The 22,263-nt window shown below is 48.2% G+C and overlaps 1 protein-coding gene across 22 annotated transcripts in view; it reads left to right on the top strand.

The window, feature by feature from the left end:
* The window catches only part of PLEKHB2 (pleckstrin homology domain containing B2), a 48,924-nt gene extending 36,879 nt beyond the window's left edge, over positions 1 to 12,045 (top strand). For 6 of the 22 annotated variants that reach the window (XM_009443309.5, XM_016949320.4, XM_016949314.4 and 3 more), the window contains 3 exons: positions 2,328 to 2,436; positions 6,596 to 6,637; positions 8,833 to 12,045. In XM_009443309.5, coding sequence (XP_009441584.1) covers positions 2,328 to 2,436; positions 6,596 to 6,637; positions 8,833 to 8,969 — 288 coding nt within the window. In that variant the 3' untranslated portion in view covers positions 8,970 to 12,045. 22 annotated transcript variants of the gene reach the window in all.
* Positions 12,046 to 22,263: the final 10,218 nt, after the last annotated feature.

Below are 22,263 nucleotides of genomic sequence, written 5' to 3'. Positions count from 1 at the left end.
TTATCCTGTTTGGTATTCATTCAGCTTCTTGAATATATAGGCTTGGGGTTTTGCTAAATTTGGGAAATTTTAAATCATTATTCTTGAGTGCTTTTCCAACCTCAGCCACCTTCTACTCTCCTTCTGGCACTCTGATAACATCCCTGTTAGTCTCATGTGTCCCAGAGATGCTCATTTTTTTTTTTTTTTTTTTTTTACTTCAATCTATTGTTCCTCTGTTGTGCTCTGATTGGGTAATTTCTACCCTTTATATTCATGTTTATGGATTCTTTCCTTTGTCATCTCCATTATGTTGTTGGGCCCATTCATTGAACTATTTAAATTGGTTATTGTATTTATTAGTTCTGAAATTTTTATTTGGTTATTCTTTATATCTTGATATATAAAAAATTGAATGTATGTCTTTATATACTTTTTACTGAGATTTTTGTTTTATGGTAGATATTTTAATTTTTTATTTATTTCAAGTGTGTTCATAATTGCTTGTTGAAAGGTTTTTATGATAGCTGCTTTAAAAATCTTTGTCATCTTTGTGTTAGTGTGTTTTGTTGTTGTCTTTTCTCATTTAGTTGAGGTCTTCCTGGTTCTTGGTATGATAAATGGCTTTTGATCAAAAGCTGGACATTTTAAGTACTGTAAGACTCTGAATCTTATTTAAATCTCATGTTTTAGCAGACCTCCTTCTGGGGAGCTGCTTTATTGCTGCCAGGTAGAGGTGGAAGTCCGGGCTTGCCTTGAGCCTCAGTTGACACCCATGGGCCAGGTTTCTTGTCACTGCAGAGGGGGTTGTGAATTTAGGTTCTGACTAGATCTCCACTGAGCCCACCCTGTCTGAGAAGAGGAAAGGCTCTTTCTTATTGCTTCCCCCATAGCCTTCACTGATACCATGATTGCCACTGAGAGGTCCTGAAAGGACTCACTTTCCACTTGGTCTCTGCTGATCCCATCTCAGTGGAATAGGGAGGGCACCGTATTTCTGCTGGGTGGGAGTGGGGTTCTGGCTCCCCACATGGTCTTCATGGACACCACCCAGCAGGATGGGGGTGTTTTGTTTCCATCTGGCGGGGAAGAAATTCTCAGCCCCCCACTCAGTCTTATTTGACGGTGTTCTGAAGGCCCGGCAGTGCCTTGCTATTTGGCCTGCTGAGCATGGAAATTCAGGCTCTTCACACTTGGCATTTGCTGATGTGAGGCTGAAGGCTTTTATGTGGTGGTTCCCTGGAGTAGAGAGGTTATTGTCTAAAAATGTTTTGTCTTGCTAGGTTGCCCCTTTCCTTCTTAGATTCTTTGTTAAAGAGAGCAGCTCTTCTCAGGGTCTTTTTGGTCTGCACTGATTGGCACTTCCAGCTTGCCACCTTCCCCATTATCTAGTTTGGGATGTGTGAAGCAAAAAGGAAACCCAGGTCTTCCCTCAGGTGCTAAAGTTCCTCTCCTGTCTGTCTTCTCTCTCTTCAGTCTTCTTGTGTTTGCTTTGTATATAATGACCAGAGATTGTAGCTGTACTTAGCAGGAGGACTACAAGAAAGAATGTCTACTCCATCTTCTAGAAGTGGGAGTCTTGTCTCCTGCTTTTGTAAGATAACAGGTTTAGATCTACACACAGGTTTGCCTGGCTACAACTCTGTTCTCCCTTATCAGAGCACTTGTCACAGAACGACATTAGTTGTGCAAGTATGTCTGATCTCCTCTCAACCTGTGAGTATGCAAGGAAGGCCAGTCTTTGATTTCAGTATTTCTCAGCACACAGTGGTCATTCACTGCCAGTGGAGGTGGGTCTGCTGCATGTTTCTCGCCATGTCTTTTCATAGGTGTGTGCAGCCAGAACACCATCAGTCACCTGCCCAGGTGCCACACTTCAGGGCACCCTCATCTTCCATATTGGTGCCTGGAATTGCTGAACTTGGGCCAGAGAGGGTTCCGCTTCTAGGCTGGCTTTGCCTGCAGAATAGTGGTTTTGGTGAATCTCATTATCACCTGGTCCAACCTTATCATTTTACAGATGGGCAAAGGAAGGCCCAGGTGACTTACTGAAGGTCAGGTTAACAGCACAGCTGAATTGAAATCCAAATCTCATGCAAGTCCAGTTCTTTTCTTTTGTTGTGTTTTTCTGCCTTCTTCATTCTGTAGCCTGAAAGTGGACTCCAATTGTAGCTTTTGTTTGTTTTTTAGTAATTTTAAAACGGGGGGCCTAACCACACTGTTTCATGTTTTGTTTTGTTTTTTTTAATTGACTGTTGAATTTTATTGATTGCAACCTGGAGACCACAATTTTAATACATTACCAGAGGTTTCACAATTGTATTTCTAATGGGCCTGTTTCTTTTCAGCAGGCTTACGGCTATGGGCCATACGGTGGTGCGTACCCGCCAGGAACTCAAGTTGTCTACGCTGCGAATGGGCAGGCGTATGCCGTGCCCTACCAGTACCCATATGCAGGTAACTCACGCCGGCCTTTAATTCCTCATTTCTCTCCATTTGCTGAGTAGACCAGAGAGACCTGTAAACGTTTTTATTTTTCAGTTTAAGGTTACATGAGCTATATTTTCTGGTTGTAGACTACAAATCACTCTGTTACTATGCTTTAAGAAAGCCTTTGGTAGTTTCATACTGCTCTGCAAAGCTACCGTAGGCTTGATTTTTAGAACTTGGCTTTTGTGTGTGGATTAGTTCTCAGAGAAATTTGTACTTATTGGGATTCACTTACATTAAGAAGCAACCAAAGTAAGAGGCCTATTTTAAGGGATGAGAGGTGACCTTTCAGCTGTTCTCCTTCTGGTGATGTCCTTGGAAAGTTGTCACTACTGAGGTGATGTTCTGTTTCACAGTGGAGTACAGGCCTGGAAGGGCTTGTATTTATTCTGGGCTTGGAGTCTGTTCTTTCTGTTCTTCACCTCACATGAAACACTTGGCAGGCATGAGTAACTGGTGTAGAGGTATCATGTCCAGGTCTCCTGGGCAAGGGGGTTGGCAGGGTGGAGGTGTGGGACAATGCTGGCCACTGCTGGAACTGCAGTGAGGGTGGGGAGGGCAGAGCTGTGGCCGATGGCCACTGTGAAGTGAGGCTGGGCAGGCGCAGTGGGCACAGCACCATAGTGCAGGATGCACAGGTGGGTGGGCTGGAGCCAGAGGCTGAGCTCAGGAGAGACAGGAATGTGGGGGTTTGCAGGAGGAGTAGTCGTCCCGGGCTGTGAGCAAAACTAGCATGGTGTCTCAGCGCAGAGGCAGTGGGAGACGAGCTGGTACCAGAAACGTGGGTCACTAATAGTGGTGCCCAGAGAAGTCAAGGAGGCCTCTGGGTTACAATCTTAGATGGTGTCCTTGTAGTTGTTGGTGGTTGCTTTGGCTTTTGATGCATTTAGCACTTAAAATGGATTCTGGAGTAGAAATAGAGAAATCTCATACTCCTGTGTTCTGGGAATCTGAGGCACATTCACTCAACTAGCACGGACTTTGGAGGATCCTGCTTTGCTTGACTTTTTTTCATGTCAAGTTGAAAACCATTAAAATGATAATAAGTAGTCCGGGCACGGTGGCTCACGCCTGTAATCCCAGCACTTTGGGAGGCTGAGGCGGGTGGATCATGAGGTCAGGAGATCGAGACCATCCTGGCTAACACAGTGAAACCCCATCTCTACTAAAAATACAAAAAAATTAGCTGGGCATGGTGGCGGGCACCTGTAGTTCCAGCTACTCGGGAGGCTGAGGCAGGAGGATGGCATGAACCCGGGAGGTGGAGCTTGCAGTGAGCCGACATCGCGTCACTGAACTCCAGCCTGGGCGACAGAACGAGACTCCGTCTCAAAAAAAAAAAAAAAAAAAAAAAGTAATTATGACAGATTAAATATTTGTCCATTGTCTTGTGAGCCTAGCACAAATACATTTGTTTGAATTACAGTAAGTCCTCACTTAACATCAACAGTAGATTCTTGGAAACTGTTACTTTCCGTGAAACAACATGTGATGAAACCAATTTTATGGTAGACTAATTGGTATAAACAAGAGTTAAGTTTCTGTGGCTTATTTCTGGTCACAAAAACATCACCACTTCTAATATTAACCATTGAAATTAATGTGAGCCATACATACATGTAAGATTAATAAAGACAAGTAAAATAATTACCTAGTTATTTCAGTTCATGGCCCATGGGTGGCTGGACCCTCTCCCAGCAGCTCAGGGCTTAAGGTGGGAATCCACCATGGATAGGATGCTATCTCATTGCAGGGCACACTCACCCACACCCCCTCTCACTCTGACTGGGACAGTTTAGATACACCGATTCACCTAAGGGGCACATCTTTGGGATGGGAAGGAACTGAACTATCCCAAGAAAACCATGCAAACATGGAAAAAACCTTCACACTCCACACAGGCGGTGCCCCAGAGGGGAATCCATTCTTTTCTTCTTATCAATGTTATAGTGAAACTACATTAAATGAAACAGTGTTATTTGAGGACCTCCTGTACTTCCTCCATATAAAATATTTTCTCCTTATAATCATGCATTGTATTTCTAGTCTTGTTTTTAAATTATATGTATTGAATCCCAAGTGCTATGTAATACTCCTAAGTATTTTTAGTAATTGCCTATTATCATATTGGGTGATGTATTATTAAACCTTCCAGTATTGGCTGTTTTTTTCCTCTCTCTCTCTTTTTTTTTTTTTTTTTTTTGCTATTGTAGATACTTCTTTGAACATCTTTAATCATTTTCCTTTTTGTTCTTATTGAATATGCATTAGAATATGTTTCTTTTTTTTCTTTTTTTTTTTTTGAGATGGAGTTTCCCTCTTGTTGCCCAGGCTGGTGTGCAATGTCATGATCTCGGCTCACTGCAAGCTCTGCCTCCTGGGTTCAAGCGATTCTCCTGCTTCAGCCTCCCAAGTAGCATGTGCCACCACACCTGGCTAACTTTGTATTTTTAGTAGAGATGGTTTCACCCTGTTGGCCAGGCTGGTCTCAAACTCATGACCTCAGATGATCCATCTGCCTTGACCTCCCAAAGTGCTGGGATTACAGGTGTGAGCCACCGTGCCTGGCCTAGAATCTAGTTCTTTTTTTTCTCCCCCACCCCAACTAGACTCTATCTCTATATGCAGACAGGCCCCAACTCAGGATGGTTTGACTTAATGATTTTTTGACTTTTCGATGGTGCGAAAACAATGTACATTTAGTAGAAACCGTACTTCAGGTACTCCTACTCCCATTCTGTTTTTCACTCTCAGTATAGTACTCATTCAGTTACATGAGATCTTCAACACTTGATTATAGTAGGCTTTGTGTTAGTTGATTTTCCCAGCTGCAGACTAATGTTAGTGCTCTGAGCAGTTGAAGGTAGGCTATGCTAAGCTATGATGTTCGGTAGGTTAGGCGTATTAAATGCATTTTGACTATGATGTTTTCAACTTATGATGGGTTTATTGGGAGGTAACCCCATTGTAAGTTGAGGAGCATCTCTATTAACATGTCAGAAGGCATAGACATTTTTGACGGTTTTTTGGGATATGATTTAAAAATGTAAACGTTTTCAAACATAAAAAATAGGGATGATGGTATAATGAACTATCACGTGTCCATCACTGGCTTCAGCAGTTAACCATATCATGTCTAATCTTTCATCTCTACCTCAGCCTCCTTTCTCTACCTCTGGATTAGTTTAAGGGACATCCCAGATTTTTAATGATTTCATCTGTTAATATTACATTAAATCTGGATAGCATTTTGCCAAGTTGATCCCAGAATGGTTTACCAACTTATAATGCCACTAGCAGTTACTGATGCAGTGGTTTATCTGTGATCCCATAAAGATGGCCTGTTGTGCTCTAAAAGTTTTGATAGCTTCAGTAGGTCTCAAGTGGAATCATCGAGTTGCTTTAGTTTATATCCCCTTTTATGAATAATTTTCCTTTGCACATTTTTCTGTTGGGATCCCATGGGATGGTGAGTTTTAAGCCCTAGCCTTGCCACATGAGAGCCAGCCTCTTTCTCAGCTTCCAGCCCACAGAATAGGGCTGTTGCCGCTGTTTCTTACTGTATAGAGAGCACAGATATTGCAGACGTGGTTGTTTAGGGCACTTCTGGAAATGAGTCCATCCTTGCCCTTGGCTCTCGTCAGTAGAGTAGAAGTAGCACTCTCACAGGCAGTACTCGGAATGCTTGCCGCCTGCATAAGGGGCTGAGTCAGTAGGCATTATGGCCAGCCTGCCTCAGAGTGGTGACCAGGCAGCCCCCAGACTTGCTTGCTGTGAAAGGGTCAAATGGGTTTGTGGTCGATACATAGCAGCTTGTGTTGACAACCAGATGGGTGCTTTGCCACCTCCATGCCATCCTGTCTGCCAGGGTCTCACTGCCTAGAGCTAGTCCACAAGAACCCTCCTAGTCATGCACAGAGCTGGTTAAGGCTCTCTCTTCAGTGTGATTGGGACCAGTGGTTGGTCAGCCAATTGAGAAAGTACAGAGTACTGTAGACGTATTGTAAACATTGTGCTGTGATTTAACCCGCTAGTGGGTGTTCGTTCGGCTCTCTTATAATGTGGGGTTGAGGTGTTTGCTTTGAGTTGGCTCCTTTGGTTGGAGTCTTCTATTTCTGTCTTGTAGAGACCATCCTCATGACACGTCATTGCACTGCAGTTTCCAGGGGTAAGTCCAAGAGCAGACTTCTAGATTTGGGGACTATAGTCCTCCCATCCTCCCATCTTTTATAGTTTTCTTAATTCCCTGATTTGATGGTAATTTGTAAAAGTAACCTTCCTTTATTTAGTTTTTCCTGTAGTATCTTAGTTGCCATAGAAACTGTGTCTGCCTTTTTCTCATTCACATTTTGACCATTTATGTAATATTAGTTAAATTAGGCAATTATAATAAGTGTGACCTGGAAGCATCCACAGCTGACTCTGGCAAGGACTGAGCTCAATGCAGGAGCAGAGCTCAGCAGGAGCCACAAGAGAGTGGCCTGGTCCTGCAGCCAGGGGACCTCAGCATGACTTGCAGGGGCATCAGAATGTAGATTTTCCACGGGACCTTTTCATTAGGTCAGCTCACAAGTTCTATTGTGTTACATTTGGCTAGTTGGAGTTAACATTACTGAGCATTTTAAAATGTCAGGGCTGTGAAAGTAAATGCCGTAATTCCCTAGTTTTGAAATTTAAACATTGCAAAAATAATCACTTGCTTCCAGTACTGTTACCTGTACCAGATCAGCCCTTAGATTTACGATGGTTTCATTGTACTACTCTGTGCCTTTTGAGTTTTGTCATTCATCATCCTCTGTTGTATTTGAGGCATTAGTGGGTATAAATGCATACTGTAGCCAGAGTGCCTGGGTTTGTGTGCCCTTACTGTCCTTAACTGCTGTGTGCCTCAGTTTGCCCATCTGCAAAATAGGGATAAAAGTGCACTCAGTTGAGTAAGAGCATTTCAATGTATGTAGTGCTGTAAGTGGCTGGAAATGTTCACCTTTGTTACCACTGCGGGTTTCACTTCTGCTCTTCATCCACATGTGCACATCACTAGTGACTAGTTTTTTTTCTTTTCTTTTTTTGTGTGTTTGAGACAGAGTTGCACTCTGTTGCCCAGACTGGATTGCAGTGACAGGATCTCAACTCACTGCAGCCCCCGCCTCCCAGGTTCAAGCAATTTTCATGCCTCAGTATGGGATTACAGGCATGCGCCACTACCCCTGGCTAATTTTTTTTTGGTAATTTTTTAAGAGACAGGGTTTCACTGTGTTGGCCAGGCTGGTCTAAAACTTCTGGCCTCAAGTGATCCACCTGCCTCAGCCTCCCAAAGTGCTGGTATTACAGGTGTGAGCCATCAAGCCTGGCCAGCCAGCCTTTGAACCATTAAAGGAATAGAGGATCAAGGAGGAAAGTTAACGCTATTAATACCTGAGCAGTTTGAAAGCTACTTAGCTACTAGGCATTATAGCTGTGAAGCATGGAAGAGAGCAAACAGTATATTTCCAGTTGTAAATTTTAATCTTGCAAATTAAATACTAAATTTGTCTGTGGTTTGTTTTTTTGAAGTTTTCACCTCTAACATAAATATTTATTTTTTCTCTATAAAGACATGCAGTAAAAAAGAGTAGGCCGGGCCGGGCGTGGTGGCTCATGCCTGTAATCTCAGCACTTTGGGAGGCCGACGCGGGTGGATTACGAGGTCAGGAGATCGAGACCATCCTGGCTAACATGGTGAAACCCCGTCTCTACTAAAAATACAAAAAATTAGCCAGGCGTGGTGGGGGGCGCCTATAGTCCCAGTTACTCAGGAAACTGAGGTGGGAGAATAGCTTGAACCCGGGCGGTGGAGGTTGCAGTGAGCTGAGATCATGCCACTGCACTCCAGCCTGGGGACAGAGCAAGACTCCTTCTCAAAAAAAAAAAAAAAAAAGTTATATGTGCAGATTTAAGGCTTAATTTAAAAATTGGTTTGCGTGCATACTAAGAAGCTCATTTGCTTTAAGTGAGCATTTCCCTTTTGGGCTTTTGTTGGGCACTGTGTGTCTCCCATGTTCCCCATTTGTCTGCCACCCAATAAGCATGGTGTCGAGGGCTGAAGTAGAAATCAGAGGCTAGAATCTGAAAGCTTCATTAGGGTTCTGCTTTTTGCAGATTAGGGACTTTGGCCCTTAGTGAGCTGAGTGAGGATCTTGGTTTCCTCCCAGTGTGCGGTTTCAGGGATGTTGGCCACATGATGTGCCTGTTGTGGAGGAGGGCTGGGTCGCCAGTGTGACAGGAGACAGCAGATCCCTTTTGTGAAAGGAGAACTGGTACTTTGCGTGATGTTAAACTTCACAAACCGCTGCTCAGAAATCTGCTATTTTCCTTCTCTTTTAGGACTTTATGGACAGCAGCCTGCTAACCAAGTCATCATTCGAGAGCGGTATCGAGACAACGACAGCGACCTGGCACTGGGCATGCTGGCAGGAGCAGCCACGGGCATGGCCTTAGGGTCTCTATTTTGGGTCTTCTAGGGGCCTCAAGGTCTTGATGTGCATAGCTTCTGATAACCCTGTGTGCAATAATATGATTTGCAGGGCATTTCTGTTTGTGACAAATGTTTTTAATAATAGTTTTAATCATTCCTTTGAAAGTAGTGATGTCATAATTGTACTAAGCCACATAAGTACCACAGAGAAGGGTTTGAACTGTGCTATTTTGTTCAAACGTTGACTCTCCGGGGGCACTGGCTCATTCCAAGACTGTTCTTGTGCAACTCTCAGAATACCTTATTTGAGCATACCTGTTTTGAAAGGCATTTTCTTTTTAGAGTTAGGTGTAGTGCTTAAGGGTTAATTTATTTTCATGTTATGCCAGTAATATAGTGTTGTATGCCTATTGAGTGATTGTGGCAAGAAAAGCTACAGCTTCTTTGCGTTTAACTTTTTCAAACCACAGACCAGAACTGGTTGCATGTACTTTAGGAGTTGTGGGTTGGTAAGCTCCCAGGTACTTCCTGAGGCTATGGTGTGAGAGCCCCCGTCCTGCCCTCTGGGGCTCCACAGGCCCCTGGCAAGGCCGATGGCTCAGGATGATGGGGCACAGCCCGCCTTTGAACAATCATGCTTCAGAAATCTGCCTGACCCTAGCTGCTGCTTCTCACCTTATTCTTGTATGGCTTTGGTAGGCATACTTGGAGAACATATCCCACATTAGGAATTGATTTGAGCCTGAGAGTTTGAGGGCTTTATCCTTTAAAACTTGGAGAAGCCGGCTGGGCGCGGTGGCTCACGCCTGTAATCCCAGCACTTTGAGAGACCGAGGCGGGCGGACCACGAGGTCAGGAGATCGAGACCATCCTGGCTAACACGGTGAAACCCCATCTCTACAAAAAATACAAAAAATTAGCTGGGCGTGGTGGCAGGCGCCTGTGGTCCCAGCTACTCGGGAGGCTGAGGCAGGAGAATGGTGTGAACCCGGGAGGCGGAGCTTGCAGTGAGCCTAGATAGTGCCACTGCACTTCAGCCTGGGTGACAGAGTGAGACTCTTGTCTCAAAAAAAAAAAAAAAAAAAAAAAAAAATCCTGGAGAAGCCAGAACAATATACAGACAAGTATGTGGAGGCAGATTTGCTTTATTCCAAGAGGCTGTTTGAGTGTGTGTCTGCCTAAGCCTCCTTATAGCCTATTTTTCTACTTGCTGAGGGAGTAATATTAAAGGAACAGTGAGGGAGTGGAAGGAGAGCCTTAGTTAGAGCGTTCCCATTTCTGGCCTTTGGGGGTTTGCACTGTGCGGGAGATGCTCTCTCATCACTCTGAAGGCCCATCCTGTGCAGAGGTGGGACTCTGTGGCTGTTCACTGAGCACCAGGGCAGACTGTAGCTGAGCAGACTTGGGTTATGGATGGGATATGGGGCCCAGGGACCCTCAGGACACAGGGACCGGCTCAAGGTACCACTCAGCCTGGCCAGGACCCCCAGCTTTGCTTTTGTTCTTGATCTCTTTGTGATAGAGAAGCTTAGAACATTGAATTTGGAACCCCAAAATGTGTGAGTCTTTGGAAAACCCATTCCAGCCTTTCTTCAAATGCTCTTATTTTCAGTATATGAAGTGTGTATTTGAAATATTCATATTTCTGTTATTTCTTGTTTTCAAGCTCTGAATTATTGCAGTTTTCTGTCCTGCATGCTTTCAACAGTGTGCTTTTACAGTGGCAGTTTAGCACAGCGAATGTCCCTGCCCCACACTCCATATGGTCCTGTTTTCCCGAAAATACACTCCAGGTAGCACAGACTTGTTATTTTGCCTGGCTGGTTACACACATGCTGTCTTGCTTTGCTGCTCAGCCACCTCCCTCTGAGGCCAACTTAGGCCAACCTACATAGGACTCCATCTTTAGCGAGACACCAGAGAAACCGAGTGATGACCACGGGTCTGCTTTTCTCTCTGATCCTAGGGGACTTGTTGACATGGGAGTGTCTGTTTCCACATGGAAGGATGTCTGTTTATCTCTCATCTCTGAATAGATGTATGACAACTCTAGTGTCCATGGTTTAAAATGTTGCTTTGAGGATTTTCCATCCTGTATAAGAAGAATGGCTTTCTTCAGATTATAATCGTTATTAGAGCTGTATGTACACTTTACTTAAAAACTATTAACAGTTTTTCATGTTGCACTGGTGGTAATTTTGAACTTGGAATTACTGGGTGGGAATTCCAGGAACCACAGAGTATTGATTTTTGCTGCCAAAATGCTCTTGAAGCAGATGTCCCTGTGCTCCCCTGGCTGCTTCTGGCTGAAGGGGGGAGGTGTAGACTGAAGCTTGGGCACTCATGTGTGTCCCCTCCCCAGTCCCCATCCTAGTGGGGCCAGTCTCATTAGGCAGCCATAGATAAGCCTGGAACTTGGCTGTCATTAGTGACTTGATCCTGGTATGAAATGCATACTGGGTATAAGGTTGCTCAGGTATTTTATTTCCTTGGCCACAACTCCCATAGATGCCAATGTTTTGATAGCCTCAGTTTCTCAACGATGTCTTTTGTTTACAGTGCTACACTTAGTGTGAGTCAAGAAGTGCTTGAGTTAGAAGAAACTTCTTATTCAGGTTTGAGTAAGCATTTTACTTCCATGTGTACTTTTAAATAATCCATACCTTGAAGAAGTTGGCCAATGATATTATATACATGCTGATCTGATTGTTCTTTTCATTCCTTGAGTCAACTTCAGGGTCTTGGATACTAAAGAGAAGGAGAACTGTGGTTAATGTTTTGGATCATCATTTGTGAACAAGGCCAGACTTTGCCCATTTTAGGCTATCCAGGACTTAAGGTAGCCATCTGGATCATAAGAAGGTCCTGCAGTTGAGACAAAATGACCCAAGTGTATTTTCCACAAGTTTTGATCCTGTGTAATATTTCTTTTTCCTTCCCTAGTGTATGTAGATACAAGGCATGGAATGCAGTTCCACTTTCTCCCCAGAGTTGATCTTTTTGTGATTGCTTTCCCGTCTCTAGTAGTATTCTGTTGTGTCTAGAGAACTGATTTTTTCCTACATACGCAAATTGTACATTTGTAAGTGAAAATGTCAATACATTAAAGCATTAACCTTAAAGCATGTTTCATTGTGACTTCTGTTGTCTTTAAAAAATTACTTTGTAGTAACATACTCTCAGCTTTTTCTGCTGTCCTGGATCATAAGAATGCCATTTATTGAGGACCTACCAAATGCTAGTATATTGTCACATTAGAGACAACTCACTGAATTCTTAGTGACTCTGTAAGGGAGGTATTATCCAAGTTCCACTGGAGGGACCGAGGCTCAGAAGTTAAATAATTTACTCAGGAGCGTGCAGGTAGTAGGTCTCCACATCTGATGTTAAAACGCCTTCTTGTTCCCTGTGCCGTGTGCATATGAGAATTTGATTTCCACAAACAGCAGTGGCCCGTGCAGTCACACTCTTGGGATGGCTGTGAGAAAACGGACACTATTTTTCCCAACCAGATCCCTCTGGCAGTGTGTGTCCAACAACTTCTCCAGCATCTTTGGATATATGACTTTTTTGTTTTATTTATTTATTTATTTATTTATTTAGAGACGGAGTCTCACTCTGTTGCCCATGCTGGAGTGCAGTGGAGTCATCTCGGCTCACTGCAAGCTCTGACTCCTCGGTTCACGCCATTCTTCTGCCTCAGCCTCCCAAGTAGCTGGGATTACCGATGCCCGCCACCACACCTGGCTAATTTTTTGTATTTTTAGTAGAGACGGGGTTTCACCATGTTAGCCAGGCTGGTCTCAATCTCCCGACCTCATGATCCGCCCGCCTTGGCCTCCCAAAGTATTGGGATTACAGGAGTGAGCCACCGCGCCCGACCGAAAAGCTCTATTTCTTGTTCAAGTCGCAGTCCATTGTGAGTTCATAAGGGATGAGAGGGTTCTGCTCCAGGCTGTCATTCAGGGACCAAAACTGCTTTTATCTCTTTGCCTTGGAATCTGCTGTGGGAACTTATACAACCTGCTGGAAGAAAAGACAGTGAAGACACACCCATCCTCAGCTCTGGAGTGGCGCTCCCCTTCCAGTGGTGAGGGCTAATCATGTGGCCTGGGCTCAGTGCTTGAGGTCTGGGAGGTATCGTCTGAACCCAGGAAGAAATAGCCCTCGCCTCAGCTGCTGATAACAGGCCGTAGTTAATGACAGATCATGATCATCAAGTATCGCCAATTCTCGGTGGAAGTTGGGTTTGTATTAACTTTACTTTGCACAGTTTTTACTGATTAATAAAGCCAGTGGTTGCAAATTACAAGCAAATTGTTAGTTCACACAACACAAATGTCATTTGGTCACTGATATTTTTGTTGCTGTTAAATCATTTCTTTCCCCACTTACCAACTGTTGTGGATGGGCCTAGAGAAGATATTCACCCTTTCCAGCAAGGAATATAGTTCCTCCATCCATTTGTCCTTTATTACATTAAAGTCATGCTGAGGATGACTGCGTTATTGCCCCTGGTTGTCCTGCTCCCCCTTCCCTGTGAGCGGCCTATAAGTTCCTGCCTGGTGCTGAGAGCCTGCCCATGCCATCTTGCCCACCGGAGGAACAGAGTCCAAGCCTAACGGGTGGTGTGCCATGCCTGGGGGAAGGGGGTGTGAGTGTGTCATGTTTGAGCAGGTGCTGTAGGAAGCAGAGGGGGCTTCTCCAGCCTTCTCATCCTTTTCACCACTGCAGGAGCTGCCCCTCCTCTGTGGTCCCAGATAAGACTCATGGGGCAGAGCCTTCACAGCTGCCCCTCAGGGGCTCCATGTCACAGAAGGCAGGGGGAGCATTGTTTGCCGTACAGTAAAGCTGACCAGGATGAGCTGCCACTGGGTGCTGTGCCAGGTGAGGGGGCACAGCAGTCAGCGAGACCATACTTGGGGAGGGGGGCAGTGCTCCCACTGCCCAGGCCTCACCAGAGCAAGGGGTCCAGATTACACCACACCACGTGGGGTCCCAGGGTCGGGGCTTGCCCTTCTGAGCCTTTTCATGTCTGAATGGCTGGAGGGAAGGGGGTGATGCCAAGCCCACAGGGCTGGTAGAGGACTAAGTGACCTGAGTGTGCAGGAAGGCCGAGCACGGTGCTGGGCACACTTGAGTCCTCTGCAGATTTGACCCTCTGTTCCTCTTTTCCTGAGCTTCTCTTCTGTTATTTGTAAAACTGGGTGACAGTTCATGTCTCCATTGCCCTCAAAGATGAGACCACTCACTTCTTGTTCTCATGGCCAAGGAAGGCCCTGCCACGCCTGAGCTTTGCAGGTGGGAAGGGCTTCCTCTGCCCCTCCAGGGAATGTAAACATGGAGTCTTGGTATTTCTGTGTTCCCCGGACCTTTTATTAGTCTTTGCATAATCCCCCACTTTTACTCTTCTTGCAGAACTTTCTCCCTTCAACCACTAACCTAAGCTGGTGGAGGTGGGGGTAATGAGGCATGGTGGCAGTGATGCCTGGCCTGAGCCATCACCGGGCATTTACCAGCTGCATGCTCTGGGGGGCGGCTCGCCGCTCCGTTTCCCCTTTTGTTTACGACAGGTACAGTAGGAGCACCCTGAAGGACTGTGATGTGCATTCACTGAGTCAGCACAGATGGGAGGCATGGAGAGTGGTGCTGGGAACCTTTGTAACTACTGACAATAAATGTTTCTTATGATGCAGGCTTACAGATGAGGGACAGATGTGGTGTGCCCTGAGGCACCTGGGTAGGCCTGAGGTCCTGCGTGGCTTGGTGGCTGGCTCTGGGACCCGTGGGACCCCAGCAGGCAGGGAGGAGGCAGTGTGGGCTGGGCTGGGGCAGAGGCTACTCTGCCACCTTGCTCTCATTTTACCTGGTATTGGGGACACAAGCTGGCCACCTTGCCAAGATCTTGGGAATCCTGAGGTCCAAACTCCAGTGGCCAGGAGCAGGTTAGAAATGCATATTCCTGGCCGGGCACAGTGGCTCACAGCTGTAATCCCAGCATTTTAGAAGGCCGAGGTGGGCGGATCACAAGGTCAGGAGATCGAGACCATCCTGGCTAACACGGTGAAACCCCGTCTCTACTAAAACTACAAAAAATTAGCCGGGCACAGTGGTGGGCGCCTGTAGTCCCAGCTACTCACGAGGCTGAGGCAGGAGAATGGCGTGAACCTGGGAGGCGGAGTTTGCAGTGAGCTGAGATTGCGCCACTACAGCCTGGGCGATAGAGCAAGACTCCATCTAAAAAAAAAAAAAAAAAAAAAAGAAATGCATATTCCTGGGACTTAAAGCCACAACGTCCTGAGGGGGTCTCGGGTGGCCCGAGTCTGCATTTCCACCTGCCCTCAGGTGATTCTGTGCAGCCTTGACTCCCCTGGTCTTGGCCTCCAAGGCCTGCCCTTTCTGAGGCCTCTGCCTTCCTCTCTCTCCTCTCCCTCCCTGCTCAACTCACTGACGTCCACTGAGCTGCTGGACAGGCGTCCCCTCCTCTAGGAGGCCTCCTGGCCTTCCCTCCAGCTCAGCACGATGCTGAGGAGCGACACTGGACAGTACGGCCTCCTCCCCTCCTGTGGTGCTGCTGAGCCCAGGGACAGTCACTGGCCAGTGGGAGGCAGGAAGGGGCCCAGCACTGGCTTTGCATGGCTCTCTGGGCGTGCCCCTGCCTGGGAAGTGGGAATCAGGTGAGAGGCACCTCCTCCTGGGCCCCAGGAGAGCTGGCAGCTCCATCAGACCCTCCACTGCTATGTCATCAGAATGACATTTCTCAAACAGGGTCACCTCCAAAGGGCAGTGAGCTAGGTGCTCCTAGGTAGCACCCCAGGCAGGCCCTGCCCAGTTCTTTCACTAACCTGTCAGAGGCCAGGTGAGCAGCTTGTGTGTTCCTGGTTCAGTCCCCTGGCAGGCGTGCTAGGCAGGGCCCATTCTCAGGAGCCGTCTTGCCTACCTGGTGCAGACACACCCAGGCTATGACCTGCTCAACAGATGTGCAGCAGGGACCCCTAGGGAGGACTCTGGGGCTGCACTGAATTCAAATCTTTATCACTTCTGTGGGCATGGATGTGGATAGCGTGGGAACGTGGCCTCTCTAGCCTCAGTGGCCTCCTCTATAAGGAAGGTATAGTAATAACAGTACCACCCAGTAGACACCCAGGCTATTACCTGCTCAACAGATGTGCAGCAGGGACCCCTAGGGAGGACTCTGGGGCTGCACTGAATTCAAATCTTTATCACTTCTGTGGGCATGGATGTGGATAGCGTGGGAACGTGGCCTCTCTAGCCTCAGTAGCCTCCTCTATAAGGAAGGTATAGTAATAACAGTACCACCCAGTAGGCACCCAGTAGGAGCAGAGACATCCCTCCATTACTTTCCCAGACCCATGGCTTGGTCCCAGACCAGCAGCACAGCAGCCTCTGGGAGCCTCTTAGAAATGCTGATTTTCCAGCAGTTGTGGATCTCCCAAGTCAGTGACAGCCCTCAGGGTGATGCCATTACAGGTTCAAATTTGAGGACCACTGGTCTAGAATGGACTCCCTCTCTCCCACTCCCCCTTTCTCTCTCCCCCTTCCTGCGCTCACTCCTGCTCAACGGCACTTCCTCTGTGCAGCTGCTAGTTCTGAGGGCTGCCACCAGGTGTCAGGGCAGCCTCAGGAATGTTCCGGCTGCCACCCCTCGCCAGCCTGGCCCCTGCTACATCTCAGGAGAGGTCATGAGAGGGTAAAGGGCTTCTGAGCTTCTCACAGGATGAATGCTTCCCTGTGCTTTTCTGACTGCTCAGGGTGAGTCATCCTGGCCCGAAGGTGGCAGATATGTCAGCGTCCTGTGTGGTGGGGACAGGGACAGCCCCACAGCACCTAGTGGGATGTTGTGAGATTTGTGGGGCACGCCCAACTCCTCCTCTACTACTGCCGAGTCCTCACTCTCTTATTCTGCCCTAGGAGGCTTCTCCAACCACCCTGCTCTGTCCCCATTGTGACTCCTGGCCACGGCCTCTGACCCCTCCACCCAGTCCAGTCCTCACGGTGGGGCCTCCGAAGGCCTGTCCTGCTGTGCCAATGCTGAGGCCGACTTTGGGCTATTGGTCCAGGCCCTGCCCGGCCCTGTAACTACACGTCCCTCACCGCCACCACAGGCTTGGTGGACCAAAAGCCTCCTCCTGAACACAGCCCAGCAGGCTTTGCCCACAGTCCCCTCCCAGCTTACCCACTCCAGCTCCCCTGAGTTCAAGGCCAGCCCACACCCCTGGACGCACTGGACACCCTCCCGGGCGCCGGTGGAGGAGGCTGAGTAGGGCAGGCAAGGTCTCTGCCTGCAGCCACACCAACCCAGCGGCTATCCTCCCAGCGGGGCTGGGCAGAGCATCGGGAGGACTGCCCGGGTCGCGGAAGGGCGTGCGCTGGATTCCAGGCGAGGAGCTGCTGTGCGAGGCCCGCAGGCGGGCTCAGGCGGGAGTGGCTATGGGCCGTGGGCTGCGAGGGCAGAGAACTTTGGGGAGCGATTTGGGGATGGCAGCTGTGTGGCCACACCGAGGGAGCCCTTGAGATGGCTGGCTGCAGGGCGGCTATCGGGTGGGGGGAAGTGATTTCTGGCAGAGCTCCTGGGCCTTGTGCGGGGGCGCTCGTAGGTGATGCTGTGGGGCAGAGACTTAGGAGTGTGGTTGTGAAGGGCGAGATTTCTCCTAAACATCCGAGTGGGAATGTCCGGAGGTCAGTTCAGAGGCCTGGGCACAGGGGTAGCAACACACGGCGCGGGGGCAAGGCGGGTTGGGCACGTGGAGGGCATCGGTGTCCCTGCCACGTTTCAGTGGAAAGCCGAGTGAACTGGAGTTGGGGATGGGGGAGGCCGTGAGTCCAGTTCCCTGCACCTTCTGGAGCCTCCCTCCCCAGACCCCTCCTGACAGGGGCTGGGCCTCTCCCAGGGGGCCTCACGCAGCGCCGGCCCTGAGCATAGGGGCGGTGGAGGCTGAGGGTCCAGCCCTTCGAGATCCGCGCCCGCTACTTCCGCTCTCTGCGGGGCTGTCCTTCCCTCATTGGTGCCCGCTGCGGCCCTGCGGCCGGCCCGGGAGCACGAGGGAGCCAGGGGGCACGGTCCTGCCCTCAGGAGGCTCCACGTGGACACTGCGCAGCTGGCCTTGAGGCACGCGCGCGCGTGTTCATGTGTGCGTGCGTGCATGTGCGTGCTTGTTCATGTGTGCATGCGCGCGCGCTCTTTGCCCCCACAGCGTCACTCCTGCACCCTGCATCTAATGTCCAGAGAGGTGATTATCATCTCCACTCCCAATTCACACCTGGCCCTGAGTCAGCTACATGAGTGGTCCAGGCCTGGCTGTCCTGGGTCTTGTGTGCCACGTGGCACAACACCGGGTCTGTAAGAGAAGCCGTGCCACCAGCCTTGGGAGGCAGCGCCCTGCTGGGTGGGGTCTCCAGAGGAGAGCTCCAGAGAGAAAGGCCGAGCTGCCTCCACCTCCCCCAACATCCTCCCTGAACCTCAGCAAACGCGTCTGTAAATGGGACAATGACAGCGTCCGCCTTAGAGAGTTGCTGAGGTGAGGAACGAACACCCACGGGACCCACTTACAAGACTGTTGGGCACAGAGTGCTGAGTGCTGCTCTGAGCACCACGTTTACAGACGAGGACTCAGAGCGGGAGATGCCGGTACAGCAGGGGCTCTCAGCCACCCTCTCCCAGAGGCAGGTCCCAACGGACCTCGGTGCCAGCTTGGACGCTGCGCTCAGCAGTTGTGGAGTTGATTAATAACATTCTGTCCCACATTCGCGGATTGGAAAGTAATGCCTGATTAAGACCCTAAGCATGTCACTTGTGGCAAACACTCAGGCTATCTTCGAGGGGGCAGCATTGACTTCAGGGCTGAAGGCTTGGCTGGTTTTCCTGGGACACACCTTGAAGGCAGCAGAAGCCCTGCTACCAGGAAACAGGAAAGGCCAAGGAGTTTGTGCTGGTCGTCAGGCCCTCAGCCCCTAGGAGGCTGGAGGTGGAGACTGGCCCTTAGGCGGTGGCACCATGCCTGAGCATGAGGGGACACCTGGAGCACCCTGTGAGGTGGGGGCAGAAGGGTGGAAGGCTGCGGGGAGGTGGGGGTGGACCGGCTGCAGACAGAAGAACTACACTTTCAGTTTCTCTGTTTCCTCCAAATTACTGATCAAACCCCCTGGGGTGCTGTGGCCGCACCATGCTCCAAGCCCTGTCCTGGAGGGTTTCCTTCAGTGGGCCTGGGCCATGGGTTTCAGCAGAATGTGAGGATGAGCTGAGCTAGGAGTGGGTGTGGGCACCAGGCTGGCCTTGTTCTGCCATGTGCACCGGCCGTTCTCTCTCAGCAGCCCCAGGCCACACAGCAGGGACGGCAGGAGCGGGGTTTCCTGAGGCCGGTGTAACTCCAGAGCCTGCCCTCCTCACCTCATGCAGCCGGTGGACATGAGGCCAGCCCTCTGCTGGCCAGGCCCGGGTCTGCTGGATGGGCACAGCACCCCTGGGGAGGTTGGGGGTGGGGACATTCATTCACTTTAGCCATGGAAGGGAGACCTGCCTTAGCGGTCCTTGTGTTGTGTGGAGGCTGTGACCAAAAGTAAAGTGAGGGCCTCTTTGTGCAGGGTCTTAGGGCATTCTGCATTCATTCATTCCCTTAGTCCCTCATCAAACATGCCCTGAGCAACTAACTGCTCCACACCTGGTCCTGGGTTGGGCATGGCCAGGCTCTAGGAGCTTGTCTGGTAGCTGTGCATGAGTCAGAAAATGGAGCCCCTTCCTCTAGTGAATCTCCTTGTGCCGGGTGATGGGCTGGAAGCAGAGTGCACCTGGACTGACCCCATCCCCGCTGGACATCTGCCAGGCATTTTTGCTCCCTAAACAACCCCCACAGCCACATGAGGCACCGCGGGCAGCCGGGCCTCCTATAGCCAGGCCCTTAGCTGTGGCCTGTCATTTAGGGGCTGTCCCATCCCCTAGTAGGATCCACACTTAGGGACTCCCCGCCATCGTGCCCAGGAGCTCCCACCACCACCTGGCCCAGCCGCCCACACCTCCACCTGTGCTCCATTCTTTCCACCTCCTTTATCAACCCCCTGCCCACCTATTGCTTGTGGTTAAGCCCTGCCCTCTTCCTGGCCACATGATGTGCCTGCTCTTGGCCACCCCATGGGCTCCTTGGTGACTGTGCCAGTTCAGTGCCCCTCCTGGATCTCCTGGCCCAGGAACTCCCCATTGAATGTGCCTTCACAGCTTTCCGTCAGTCCAGCCTTGCTCTGCTCAGGGATTGTGAATGCAGAGATCTGGGCCAGTTTTGAGGGTGTAGTGTGGTGGACACCTCCCACACTGCCATCCATCAGGAGGGCAGCTTGACAGTATGTATTGAAATCCTTAAAAATGTGCATACTCTGACCATGTCCTTATGGGTATCCATCTCAAAAAAGATAACCCCAAAAGGGAAAAATGTCTCCTACACAAAGTTGCTCATCATGCATACCTAGCTGAAAATTGGAAACATCTTAAATGTCCAATAATGGGAATAAAGTAAATCATGGCACAAAGAATCATTTCAGAACTAATGGAAGTAAATGAAGACCATGAAGATCATAACGGCTGAGTGAAAAACAATCAGGTGAGTGGTGCTATGCATATTAGCATAAGGAGCTGAATGCTCCCCGGGGAAGCTCCAAGAAGGATGCGGCACTGCTCACACTGTGATCGCTCACCTCCACAGCTGTAAATAGTAAATAAATGTGTTGTTTTAAGGCACTACATTTGTGATAGTTTGCCACAGCAGTAACAGGGAACTAATGCATTAGGTAAGAGTCAATTTATTGGCAGGCCAAGGTGGACTGATTGCTTGAGCTCAAGAATTGGAGACCAGCCTGGGAACATGGCAAAACCCCATCTCTACAACAAATACAAAAAATTATCCAGGTGTGGCGGCGCATGCCTGCGGTCCCAACTACTACGGATGGAGGCTGAGGTGGGAGGATTGCTTGAACCCAGGAGGCGCAGCCTGCAGTGAGCTGAGATCGCACCACTGAACTCCAGCCTGGGTGACAGGGTGAGACCCTTCCCCCTGCTCCAAAAAAGTGTTCAATTTCTTTAATGGTTCTAGGACCATTCAGATTATTTATTTTATCATGGTTTGAGTTTGGTCATTTGTGGTTTTCGAGGAATTGGTCCATCCCTTTTAAGTTGTCGAATTTGTGAGTGTAAAGTTGTTCCAGATATTCCCTTATTAGCTGTTCAGTGGCCGCGGGAGCAGCAGTCATGGCTCGGCTTCATTCCTGACATGGGTAATTTGTGTCTTTTCTCTTTTGTCAGCTTTTAATAAAGATTTGTTAATTGCTTTTTTCTTTTTTAACTTTTCTTTACTAGAACAGTAGAAACAAACACAAAGCAAGCATGGGAGGGAAATAATGAAGAGGAGAAAATGGGAAATAATGAAGAGGAGAAATCAGTAAGATGAAAATTTCTCCTCTTCATTATTTCCCTCCCATGTTTATTTTGTTTTCCTTTTCCTAGTTTCTTGAGTAGGGACTTTGATTGTTAACTGGACACTTTTCCTCTTTAATTAATGTAAGCATTCAGTGACATAAAAATCTCAACACTGCTTTTGGTATATCCCACATATTTTGATATGTTCTATTTTAATTTTCACTCAGTTCCATGTATTTTTAATTTCCTTTGAGATTTCCCTTTCCACCTATGGATTATTTAGAAGTATGTTGCTTACTTTTTACATGATTAAGAGTTTTTCTGTTTTCTGTCATGGATTTATGGTTTTACTCCATTGTGGTCAGGGAATGTACTCTGCAGATTTCTGTACTTTAAATTTTGTTGAGACTTGTTTTATGGCACAGGACAATGTCAGCCTTGGTGGATGTTTCATAGATGTTTGAAAATAACTCGTAGCTTGCTACTGTTGCGTGCAGTGGTTCTGTTGGTTGATTGTGTTGCTCTGATGTTCTCTCCTTGCTGATTTTCTGCGTCAGTTGCTGAGAATAGGATTAACTCAAAATGGATCAAAGACCTAAATTTAAGTGTAAATTTCAATTTATTTTAAAGTGCAGAATTCAGTGGCATTAAGTACATTCAAATGTGGTGCACCTATCACCACTATTCCTGGAACTTTTTCATAACCTCAAACAGTAGCTCTGTATTCATTAAGCACTAAACCCTATTCTATGCTGTCCCCATCCCTAGGTAGCCTCTATTCTACTTTCTGTTTCTATGAATTTGCCTATTCTAGATACCTCATATAAATGGAATCATGCAATATTTGTCCTTTTGTGATTGGCTTATTTCACTTAACATAATGCCTTCAAGATTCATCCGTAGCAATGTGTCAGAATTT

Source organism: Pan troglodytes, chromosome 13 (genome assembly GCF_028858775.2).
Source record: "Pan troglodytes isolate AG18354 chromosome 13, NHGRI_mPanTro3-v2.0_pri, whole genome shotgun sequence".
Classification (NCBI taxonomy): Eukaryota; Metazoa; Chordata; class Mammalia; order Primates; family Hominidae; genus Pan; species Pan troglodytes.
The sequence above is the reverse complement of the archived record's forward strand: the minus strand, read 5'-3'. Positions and strand labels throughout refer to the sequence as shown.